The sequence below is a fragment of the Culicoides brevitarsis genome, chromosome 3 (assembly GCF_036172545.1).
Source record: "Culicoides brevitarsis isolate CSIRO-B50_1 chromosome 3, AGI_CSIRO_Cbre_v1, whole genome shotgun sequence".
In the NCBI taxonomy this organism is placed as follows: Eukaryota; Metazoa; Arthropoda; class Insecta; order Diptera; family Ceratopogonidae; genus Culicoides; species Culicoides brevitarsis.
Genome location: NC_087087.1, coordinates 7999286 through 8011352, shown reverse-complemented (window position 1 = coordinate 8011352; position 12067 = coordinate 7999286). Strand labels below are relative to the sequence as shown.

The window sequence follows — 12067 nt, the reverse complement described above, 5'->3', positions numbered from 1 at the left end:
CTTATCTTTTTTGGCAGTTGGTAAGTTTTTTTTAAGTTTTTATCACATAAATTTGAACCTTGAGAGAAGAAAAGTTGCCAATTTTACAAAGCAAAGGTGAAATCTGTGAAATCCATATCGGGCAAATCATCAATTTTCATCGGTTGTAGCACAAAATCATCAGAATCGACCTTAAATGAGTCCTCGCCAACCGAAAAATTGAAATCCATCTCGGGAATTTCGGGCAGTACAGGGTCTTCAATGGGCGCCATCACAAATTCATCATCTTTGAAGACCTCGAAACCGAGACAATCGCTCGTCAGTGGCTGCGAAAACTTTTCCGCGAGCTTATCTGTGTTCAAGGCGCTCCAAGACATTTCCGGGAAGATGTCTTTGCGTTTGGGAAGCGACGTACAAAAGTCATCCATGTAAATTTGAACTTGTTCCTTTTGCGGTTTGGCGTCTTTTTTGCTCGAAACTTGCGGAGTACGGAAAGAGGAGCCTGGTTTGTTGCCGAGAATGTTGCCGGTGTCCTTTTTGGCGTTTGTGAGATCTTTAAATGCGGATTTGGGGGCCTGGTTGATCGGCTGGTTCTTTGCCGGATTGATATTTGACGCATTTTCGTTGCGCAAGTCTTGTAAACGGTTCACTGCGTTCGTTGGAGCCATTTTTGAAGCGTTTCTTGATTGATTTTTACAAAAATTTCCTGTTTTTTAGACAATTTTGAGGGTTTTTTTGAGATATTTTTACCTTTTTGGATGATGTCGTTAAATTTTGAATTAGCAAATGGCGGTAAAAATCCCTCTGGCGGCAAAAAATGGAAATGCAGTTATCAATTTCATTCGTCTCACAAATGATTTGAACTTGAATTAGAAAATGGCGAGTTGTTTTATCAATTTCATTCGTCTCAGAGATGTTGACTACTGTATCACGGCGAACAACAAACTCCGGTGTGGGTTCTGATCGCCGGACGAATCTTGAATTAGCGTGATGACAAATGGATACCCCCGGCGATCGGCGATTACAACCCACGCCGGAGTTTGTTGTTCGCCGTGATACAGTAGTCAACATCTCTGAGACGAATGAAATTGATAAAACAACTCGCCATTTTCTAATTCAAGTTCATTTCAACTCTGAGACGAATGAAATTGATAAAACTCCCCATCAACATTTCAAATCAAAGAAAAATTTGCATTGGTAATACTTTCTGGGACACACAAACATCCAGAAAAATACAAAAAATCTCAAATTTAGTCATAAATAAACGCGATTTATTTATCTAAACACACGAGAAAGTAAGTATCGAGTCGCCGGGCATCGAATCGACACAAATTCCCGCAGATTTAAACGAATTTTCGTGCATTTTTGGGCAATTTTAAATTTTCACGAATTTTCATTCGCCATTCAATTTTCTGTTCTCGTACAATCAAACGTGTACGCGTACGCGAAGCAATATAATTTTTTTTCAAAAACACTTTTTTTTTCAAAAGTCTTCTCAAGGTCTCCATTAGTTGTTGTGTTGTGTTATGTGCGATCGTAAATTAAATCTGCGTATGCAGTGTGACAAAAAAAAATTGCTGTTATGAAATCCGTGCGACGGTAAATAAATAAATAAATCGATTCGAGTGCACTTTGATCCTGCCAGTCGTCAATTTTTTCGATTTTTTGTTGATTTTTTGCCACAAAATCGAGCGCAGCACTTTTTTTTCGTCATTTTGTGAAATAATTTTTATTATTCGATCGCATTTCGACGTATGTGGGCTCGTTCCAGTCATCGCGTCGCACGAAAATATCTTACCTACCCATTGTTTCGTGCCAAGCAGGAGATCTCCAAAACTAATAATTTCATTTCTCGTCTTCTCTCCGCAGAATCAACATTAGAAGCAAAACAAAAAAAACAGGAAATTAATCCAGTGATAAAATTAGTCAACAAAACATCGTCAAAAATGCACATAAACAATCCGGATGCACTACGGAATTGGCTGACGGTCATTCTTGAGCCATTGTAAGTAAAAAATTTGAATTTTTTTTCTTCTCGCATTTACATAATAACATGCTGCGAAACGAGTTTTATTTTTTGGAAGAAATTTTTAACGAAAAAAAATCCATGTCCTCGTCCTGCGTGACATGCGACCAAAAACAATCGAAGCAGTAGCGTAGCAACATGTCGCATGTGACTGCAAGAGGCTGAAATCAGTGTAAAATGTTCAAAATTATAGCTTGAAAGTAAAAGTAGGCCAGATTGGGAACTTGTAATGAATGCGTATAATGTATGCAGAAGCACGTTCACGTGTACCGAACACTGATTGCTTGCTTATGTAGACGATTTGTTGTTGTAATTTTATGTTATTTGTATAAAGTTGGAGTCGAAAATTCTATTTTTGTGACTTTAATCGGTTTAAAGTTAATTTTGAGTTTTTGTTTTTTGGGAAATTTAAAAAATTTAAAGAATTTGATTAAAAATTTAAAAATTATTTAAAAAAAAATTAAAAGAAAAATAAATTTTAAAAAATTAATTAATTAAAAATTAAAATTAGTTAATTTTTAACCAATTTAATTGGAAAAATTAAAATTTTCAAATTTTTTTAAGGATTTAGCATTTTAAAATTTTATTTTTAAGTGATTTTTTTTCGAATTCGAAAATTTTTTGGTATAAAATAATAAATGAGTACAAAAATGTAAAAATGTATTAAAAATTTTAATTAATTAATTTATTTTTTTTAAATAATTTTTAAATTAATTTTTTTTTTTAAATTTTTTTTTATTAAAAAAAAAATTTAAATTTTAATTAATTCCAATTTTATTTACATTTTCATTTTTTTATATTTTTTAAATTTTCTTGAAAAAATATATTTTTCACCAATTTCAAAAATTAAATACTAAATTTTTATATATATTTTTTTTTCAATTTTTGTTTTATTATTAAAATTGAAATATTCTTAAATTTATTTTAATTTTGTTAATATTAATTAATTTAATTAATTATAATTATTTTATTTACATTTTATTCATTTTAGAGTTTAAAATCTTCTTCAAAAAAATATATTTTATTAATTTTTAAATATAATAAAAAAAAAATTTTAATTTATTTTTTTTTTAAATATTTATTATTTTTAACTCTAAATATTCTTAAAATAGTTTTAATTTTGTTAATTTGAAAATAAATTAATTTTATGATTTTTTTAATTAATTAAATTTAAAATTAATAAAAAAAATATATATAAAATTATTTTTTTTAATGTTATTATTTTAATTTAAATTCTTCTTGAAATATATTTTTTTTTAAATTTAAAAAAAAATATTTTTTAATTTATTTTTAATTTTTCAACTTAAAAAATTCTTAAGTCAATTTTAAATCAATAAATCTCAAATTAAAAATTAAATTAAAATCAGAAAAATATTAAAAAATTTTCAATTTTCTCGAAAATTAGAATTTTATGAGAAAAATACTTAAAATTTTGTTATCTTTACTCCATATTTTGAAATAAAAAAAATGTGAGACAAAATTTTTCAAATTAATTTGAAATGACCTTAAAAAAGTTATCAGCAATTAAAAATATAATTTTTTTCATCTTTTTTCAGATGTGATGCGGATCCAGCAGCATTAGCGCGATACGTGTTGGCATTATTGAAGAAGGAGAAACCCGCGAAAGAACTAAAGCAATGCATGCAGGAGCAGTTAGACGTCTTCTTGGGCCAAGAAACGTCTCCGTTCCTCGAGCGCCTTTTCGACGCGATCAAGAGCGAGGAATATTTGACGCATGCCGCCTCATCTTCCGTCGACGGTGTCGATGTCGAAACGCTTTCCATACCCACGGGTTCGACGGATGCCTTGCTCGCGAGTAGCCAATCGAAGAGCGAACGCGAATGCACGCCACCCCTAAGTGACAATAAAACCAAAGAATTTGACAGCCTTTCGTTGTCGCCGTTATCCTCAATTCAAAGTACAAGCGGAGGCGGTGCGAGTCAATCGACGGTAACGTCGGCAACGACGACGCCCCATACGACGCATCATCACACGCGAAACGGAAGTCCCTCAAAGATCAAGGAAGAAAGCCATAGCAGCAGTAACAGTTCCCGCGACATCGGCAGGAGGCGAAATCGATCTCGTTCGCGTTCCTTTGAGCGAAGTACGAAACGAAGCAGATCGAAAGAACGTCGTAATGTCGAACATAATCGGGAGAGGAATGTTCATAAGTACAGGAATAAGTCGCCGCCACAGAATCAGAGAAGATTTGAGAGACGAGGCGGGAACAGCGGAGGTAATTTCCGTCGAAATCGCAGTCAAAGCGGATCAAGAAGTCGTTCTGTGTCGCCTGAACGTAAAAAGCCATCGCGTTCAATTTCGCCCAATATGGCGATCGAACACGAAATGCATCCGAAAAAACGTCAAAGATGTCGCGATTTCGACGAAAAAGGTTATTGCATGCGAGGCGAAACTTGTCCATGGGATCATGGCGTCGATCCTGTCGTACTTGAAGATATCAATAACCCCGCGTTGTTGTCGATTCAGCAAAATGCTCCGTTACGAGGAGGTCCCGTGCATCCCGAATACAGTCCTTATGCTCCGGATTTATGGAATCGCGGTATGCGTCCTAATGGACCCGGAGGCATGAATAATCCCGGATTTGGAAGACTTCCTCCCGGAGCGAGACCTCCAACGGGCGCTTTTCCATTCCCGCTTAATCCGACGCCCTTGCAACCGCAAAGCCAGCAACAATTGCAGCAACAACAACAACGCGAACTGATTCCCGTACCTGTAGTCGATGGCGGAAATGCTGGCGGCGCATCAGGAGATTTGTTACAAACTGCCCAATTGCCGCCGCACATCAAGCGACGCTTCGAACAAGACGAAACTTCGGCGCCGGGCATGAACGAAGGTCCCAATAAACGCAAACCCCCGATCCAAAATCGTCTCGGACCACGTGTTTCGGCGCAACAAAATTGCTCGCTCGAGTTACGGAAAATTCCGCGAGGCCTTAATGCGATTTCCCATCTGAACAATCATTTTTCCAAGTTTGGCAAGATTGTCAACATGCAAGTTTGTTATGATGGCGATCCCGAAGCTGCGATTGTAACGTTTTCGACGCATGCCGAGGCAAATGTGGCATATCGCAGCACGGAAGCTGTCTTGAATAATCGTTTTATTAAAGTTTTTTGGCATTCGGCGCCTGCTGCGGGCACTGCGAATGGCGAACAAGGCGCTGCACCGCAAGGAGGAGCTCCCAAACCCGACCCAAGCTCATTTCGGAAGAATAATTATCCGAATCAGTATCACATTAATCACAAAACGGGCGTGACAACGACTTCCGCGGAGAATGTGACGTCAAATACGACAACTAGTACAACGACGCAAGCTTCAACGACGACAACGGCATCGACGGAAACATCTACGGTTGATGTTAAGAGTGGTACAATAACGACAACAACAGCTACGGGTGGCACACAGTCGATTAGCAACAAGGGAATGACTCTCGTGAATACCGCAGCAGGTGCGACGCCGCCTGTTGTTGCTCCCGTAAGGATACCAAATCCGAAATTGAAGCGCGAAGTTGCCCAATTGGCACGGAAACAGAAGGAAAATGCCGTGCAAGTCGCCTGCGGACTCATGAAGAAGAAACAAACGTTGCTCGAGGGCTATTTGAAGCAAATGCAATCGACAGTTGGCTTGCTTGAGCGCTCCGATGTCACGGACGAGCAAAAGAAAACGTATATTGCCACGATCAAAGAGCTGGATGCGAAAATTGTCGCGCTGCGAAAAGAAATTGCTGCTGAGCAGCAACGACTTGCCGCCGTTCAACCACCGATCCAGGTTAGAAAGACAAAAGAGCAGAAGCAAAAAGAGCTGCTTGATGTCGAGTTAGATTTAATAACACAAGAACATGTAAGCATCATCGTATGTTTTATATGTTTGCTGCTCGCACTCTAAAATTAATTTTAAAAAATTAGTAGATTTAAATTTTTTTCGTTTTTTTTTTCTAAAAAAAATTTTTTTAAAATAAATTTAAAAAAAAAACGAAAAAAAAATTATTAAATTCGACCAAGCAGAAATTACTTAGCAACACTTTTGTTTTTTTTTTACTTTTTTTTAATTTTTTTAAAAAATAATTTTAATTTTTTTTTTAATTTTTTCTCAGGATGGAAATGACACGACAGCAATTCAAAGGAAGTTGAAGGAGTTGCAAAAGTCGATTCATACGGCAAAGTCCCGCATTCGTTCGGGACCCCCGAAAATCGCGCCGCCTGGATCGACAAGCGTAGATCGCCGTCCCACGACAATTTGCGTCACTGGTTTCGAATTGGATGAGAGCGACATTATTTTGGGTCATTTTAAGGTATGAAAATTTTTTTTTGTTTATTCAATGAAATTATTTCGAAAATTTTAAAAATTCTTTGATAAAACTCAAAAAATTAAAAAAAAATCAAATAATTTTTAAAAATAATTTAAAAATTTTTAGATTTTTTCGTTTATTAATTTTTTGATGAATTTTCATTTAATATTTTTAATTTAAAAAAAAATTTAAGTTAAATTTTTGATACATTTTGAAAAAAAAATTATTTAATGTCTATTTGATGATTTTTAAGCTTAAAATTGATCAAAAATTATGTAAAACTTCTTTGGATGTCTTTTTGATGGTTCTTAAGCTTGAATATTGAAAAATAAAAAATACGTAAAAAATACGTAATTTTTATTTTGAGAACTCATTTGATAATTTTTAAGCTAAAAAAATTTAAAAAAAAATTTTGTACAAAAATAAGAAAAAAATTTTCTTATAAAATTATTTTTTTTACGAATCAATTCTCAATCCAAATTTCAGAAAAAAATCTAAATCATTTTTCTAAAATTTAATGAATTTTCACTAATTTCCGCGCCATTTTCAGCACTTTGGAGAGATTACGAAAAACGAGTTAGACAAATCTGTGCCATCCCTCACCATATCTTATGCAACACGCTTGAATGCCGAGCAAGCAATGCAACGCGGACGCTTCTTCAAGGAGAAACAAATGCAACTTTCATGGGTCACGACAAACGGAGCACTTTCTACGAAGCAACAAGCTGCAGTTGTCGCCGCCTCGGAGCCCAATAACGTCGTCGAGCAGCAACAAGAGCAACAAGTGATGGTAACTTCCGTTGGCATCGACGACGACGAAGACGAACAAGAGGAAGAACGTTCCTGGCGTCGTTAGAAAATACTTTTTCTTTTTTGTTTCTCCCATTTTTACACGGAAAATTACACACGTTGATGAAATGATTAGTTTTTGATTGGATAAGAAAACACACATGAAAAAAAAATTTAAAAAAATGGATTGTTATTAATATATTATTAAAATTGTTTGTAATTGATTTAATAATTTTAAGTCTTTAAAAAAGAAAAAAAAAGCAAGATACAAAAAAAAGAGAAAAACAAAACACAAGAAGATAAAAAAATCAGAGATCTTCTAAAAATAAAATTAAAAAATATAAAAAAAAAATCGCAGATTTTGAGATACAGAAAAAAAAGAAACTTAAATAAGCAAAAAATCACTTTGAAATAAAAATAACGATGAAGAATTAATTTTATTAATTAATTAAATACCCTAAAAAAATGTGTTTTAGTCGAACTTGACAAAAAACAAATACGTAAGTGACCTCGAACTTTGAAAACAAAAACAAATGAACAGATTAGACTTTGACTTTTTGACGAATGACATCATCACTTAGAGCGAAATAATTAAATAACTTTAAAGGTAAGATCAATTTTTTAAATTTTTAATAATTTTTAATTAAATTTTATTTTTTTTTGTTTTTAAATTTTTAATAAATATTTGCATCTTTAAAAATTCTAATTCTAATATTCGAAATTTTGTCCCGAATATTTTTTCAAAATTTTCAAAAAAATAAAAAAATTCCACAAAAATTTTCAAAATTTTAACAATTTTTTATCATGAATTAATATTTTAGTATTTTTTATTTATTTACATTTTAAAAATTTAAACAAAAAAAAAAATCATAAAAAAATTTAAATATTTTTTTTGAAAAAAAAATTTAAATAATTTATTTGAGAAAAAAATTATAATTAAATTTATTTGAATACAATTTTCAAGTCAAAATTTGAAATTGAAAATATATTTCAAAATTAATTGAAAATATCAAAAAAAAAAAAAATTTAATGAAATTTTTAATTTTTTTTTTTTTAATGTTGAGCCATTGGATTTTCGACTTAAGGAATAAAAATTAAAAAATGTAGAAAGTGAGAAAAAAAAATAATTTTGGAGCTCAAAAAAGATCTTCCAACAAAAAAAAATGTTCCCGTTAAAAAATTTCGTAAAAAACTGTTAGAAATTTTTAATTTTAATTTTTAATATTTATTTTATGAAAGCAAATTTATTTTTTTAATGGAACAAAATACAAAATTTTTGAAAATTTAAAGTATTTGAAAAAAAAATTCAAAATTTAAGAAAATTAAGAAAAAAGGCTTAAAGGTTAATTTTGATGAAATTTTTATTTATTTTTTTTTTTTTGCTTTAATTTTGCCTCACAGAATATTTAAATTTTGAAATAAGAAAAAAATTGGAGCTCAAGAAAAAAATAATTTTGGAGCTAAACAAAATTTTTCCAAAAAATTTCAATAAAGTTTCTTTAAATTTTTTAGTTCTTACGTCTTTAAAAATTGGAATTCAAAAATCATAAAAAAAATTATTGAATTATAAATTAAAGCGTTTAATAAATTTCCAAATTTAGAAAAAAAAAAATTTTTAATGAATAAATTTATAAAAAAAAATAATTTTTTAAAATTTCTCTTAGAATTATATACTTTACGGTATTTCTAAATGTCATAAAAAAAATTCAAAAAATTGATTTTTGTTGCTTTATTTACACATATTTCATTTCTTAGCATTTACTATATAGTACATTTTCATATATATCTAATTCAAAAAAGTGAAATAGTAAATTGTGTTGTGAACAAGATTACGATTTTTCCTCTTTTTTTTAATAATTAATAAATTTATAGGTAGTATCATAGTCGTGTGTGTGTCGCGTAATAATTTTCTCGTAATTAAAAAAAAAAGAATCTACATTGCTTCGACGATGACTTTGAACACAAGTTAATCCTTACTGCTATTACCATTGGCCTCTTGTTGCAAGAATTTCTGCAGTCTTCTTCGTCTCAGCTCGGAAACGGGATCATTCGGATCCTCGACGTGCTCCAGTTGCGTGCCGAGATTTCGCGATTTTGTGTCTTTCGGCGACAAATCGAGATAATCTTCGCTCCCGACATCCTCTAATTTTGCTTCTGTGACAACTTTGGGGGATCTCGTTGGCGTACTTGACGATGTCGAGGGAATATCGAGTGTTGGAGCTGTTGGTTGAATCACGGGCGTTGACGACGACGACGAAGGTCCCGGTTGCGGATCTGATGTCGCCGACGACGTTGTTGGTTGTGTAATTGTCGTTGGGGGCGGCAACGGAGGCAAACGCGCCGTTATCGCGGAATATTGGTTCATTAAGGCAACCGAAGCATCCATCATGAGTTGAATGTTTCGCAAAAGTTTGATGCGTTCTTCGACATTTCGTCGCTCGTTGCCTTCCAGCAAGCGTAACTCGTCGTCTGTGAGGGTATCCAAGTTCGGGGGCATCGGCGGGGGCGGAACAGCGTATGGCGTGATGCACGGAAACGGAGGTAGAATCAATGGAGATCCCGGAACGAGCGGGACAGCAGTACTATTTGTGTTTGGAGCATTCGCTGGGGGCGGATTTCCCATTAAATTCATAAAAGGCGGCGCCGCTCCCATGAAATTCAAGAAGGGATTCGGCGGAATTACGTTATTGTTGTTTGCTGCACCGCCAACAGCTTCGCGATCGTTATTATTGCCCGCATTGACGTTCGCCGGGGCACCTGGTTGATTCGTGTCGGCAGTTACGGGCGCCCGAAGAATGTTCAAACGACACGTTGGACACGTTTGTTGTCTTTGGAACCATGAACGAAGACATGGCGTGTGAAAAATGTGCCCGCATGGCAATTTTTTGGAGTTGTTGACCATATTTTCGCTAAAAAAAATGAAATTTTAAACAAAAAATCACGAAAAAATCGAAAAATTCTTACCGACAAATGATACAGAGACTCTCGGCAGCCGAAAGTTCCTCTGGCGTGGCATCCGGATACAAAGTATTCATGTTGCGAATGGCTCGTCGCGACAAAATCACGTCATTCAATGCCTTCTTAAAGTTTCTACAAGTAAAAAAAATTGATAAGATACCGAAATTCAATAACAGCTGTTATCGAGTGATATTTGTTTGACATACCTCATCGTATAATACATCGGTCTGAACGCAAACAGCGGCAAAGTGTAGATTTTCACCATCAAAGCGACGAAAATGATGTACAGAACAACACGTATGAACCCAATTATGAGCTCGGTGTACAGCAAAAAGACAGCTTTATTCTCCCACGGGGTATCTGAACGCAATTCAGCTGCATGCAAGACATATTTAATCGCCGCATTTATAACCATCGTTATTAAAACAGCATATTCGAACCCGAAAACGAGTTGAACTGTTGCTCCTTTTGTCACTGTTGACTGATAGGCGTACGCAATTAAATAATAATCCAACAAACCGAGGATTGACAAAAGGCTCGAGACGCGAATATGGAAGAGCCATCCAATTACAGGACTTCGTTCCATCTAAAAAAAAAATTTTTCATTAAAATTAAAAAAAAAAATGAATTTTTCATCACTCACGTAGTCAACTCGTTCCTCCGCCAGCCAATGGAATGATTTGAGAAACAGTAAAACCGTGAAAAGTGCCACAAATTTCGGATTAAAATCATCTCGGAACACAGTAAAGGCAAGACAAGTCTCTGTCAAGGCATACCAAAAGCGTTCCATGAGCCGTTCAACCTCCGCCGCTCGCAATTGTCCCAAAAAAATCTACGGAAAAAAGCAGAAAAAGAAAGTAAACAACAAGCAAGGTCATTTTTCGACTCGAAAAAACTCACTTTTCGTATCAGTTTGCCCAGCATTAGCACAAGTACGAGACTCTGCACGTAAATTACCACCATCGATGGATTGGATTTTGTGATGTAAACCACCGACGGGTAAAATTGCTTCTTCTGGTAATATGCATTGGAGATTACAGCTAACGTAAGACATATTGAGACCAGAGAAATACCCAAACTTCGCATCTTTAGCATGTATTTAGCTAAATGCGATATGGTTTGAAAGAAGTAATTAATGTTGCTCGATGTTTCCGCACACAAATTTTGAGTTACGACGCCTTTTTCCACTCAAATTTGCCAATATTTTGGATTTTTTGTCACTTTTTCTTCGTCCAATTTATTCAAGACCACGTATATTGAAGTTGGGCGGAATTTTTAATCGCCTCTGATGTTTTTTACTTGAAAACGACGAAGGGGGAGGGCCTTTTAAAATCATTTTCTTCATATTTTGGATGAAAATTTCCTTTAAAAAAACCTAAAAATCGAAAAAAAATAATTTAAAATTAATTTAATTTATTTTTTTATTAAAAATCAATGAAAATTCATAAAAAATTTATTAAAAAATAACAAAAAAAATTTTCGGGGGTTTTTAAAAAAATTTTTTCATCATTCGACATGACTTACGATGATATCACGCTCACTGGGGATTCAAAATCCATCAAATTGCCTCTTTGCATGAATTTTCTACCGTTATTTTTGGTTCAAAAAGTTCAAAAAATGCATCACGAGGCTTTAATTTTTGCATTTTTCATAAAAAAAAATTCTCAAAAAAATTAAAAAAAATATTTTTTTAAATTTTTTTTAAAATTACCAAAAAAAATTAATTGATGCACCAAAAGTATCGCAATAACAACAGGTGAAGTCATCACATCATCACCGGAATAATTATACAAAAAAATATAATGCACCATTTGACTTCGGAATCGTTTGCTCACACATCTAAAAATAGGTCGCCACGTGGGAGACGGAAAATAAATTCGAATTAATACAAAAAGTCGTAAAAATTGACGGTATAAAAACAAATTTCCCTACAAATTGAACTTTGTCACAGCGGGCCTCAAGGATTTTATTATGAACTTGACACAAAAAAAATATTTTTTTGTTTTTTT

General features: G+C 33.6%; 2 protein-coding genes across 3 annotated transcripts; one reads left to right on the top strand and one right to left on the bottom strand.

Moving 5' to 3' along the window:
• Positions 1 to 1166: 1166 nt before the first annotated feature.
• LOC134835931 (zinc finger protein swm) lies at positions 1167 to 7552 on the top strand. 2 transcript variants are annotated; one of them, XM_063850961.1, is made up of 5 exons: positions 1167 to 1274; positions 1849 to 1984; positions 3562 to 5791; positions 6117 to 6314; positions 6862 to 7552. In XM_063850961.1, exons 2-5 carry the CDS (start codon positions 1926 to 1928, stop codon positions 7165 to 7167), a joined length of 2793 nt encoding a protein of 930 aa, XP_063707031.1. In that variant the 5' UTR covers positions 1167 to 1274; positions 1849 to 1925; the 3' UTR covers positions 7168 to 7552. The 2 variants fall into 2 exon arrangements, with proteins under 2 accessions (XP_063707031.1, XP_063707030.1); XM_063850960.1 differs by having other exon boundaries at positions 3562 to 5863.
• A 1262-nt stretch (positions 7553 to 8814) lies between these two features.
• LOC134836171 (E3 ubiquitin-protein ligase HRD1) lies at positions 8815 to 11319 on the bottom strand. Its single transcript, XM_063851424.1, has 5 exons — positions 10959 to 11319; positions 10702 to 10890; positions 10265 to 10644; positions 10065 to 10190; positions 8815 to 10009 (listed from the first exon to the last, which is right to left on the bottom strand). Exons 1-5 carry the CDS (start codon positions 11151 to 11153, stop codon positions 9067 to 9069), a joined length of 1833 nt encoding a protein of 610 aa, XP_063707494.1. The 5' UTR covers positions 11154 to 11319; the 3' UTR covers positions 8815 to 9066.
• Positions 11320 to 12067: the final 748 nt, after the last annotated feature.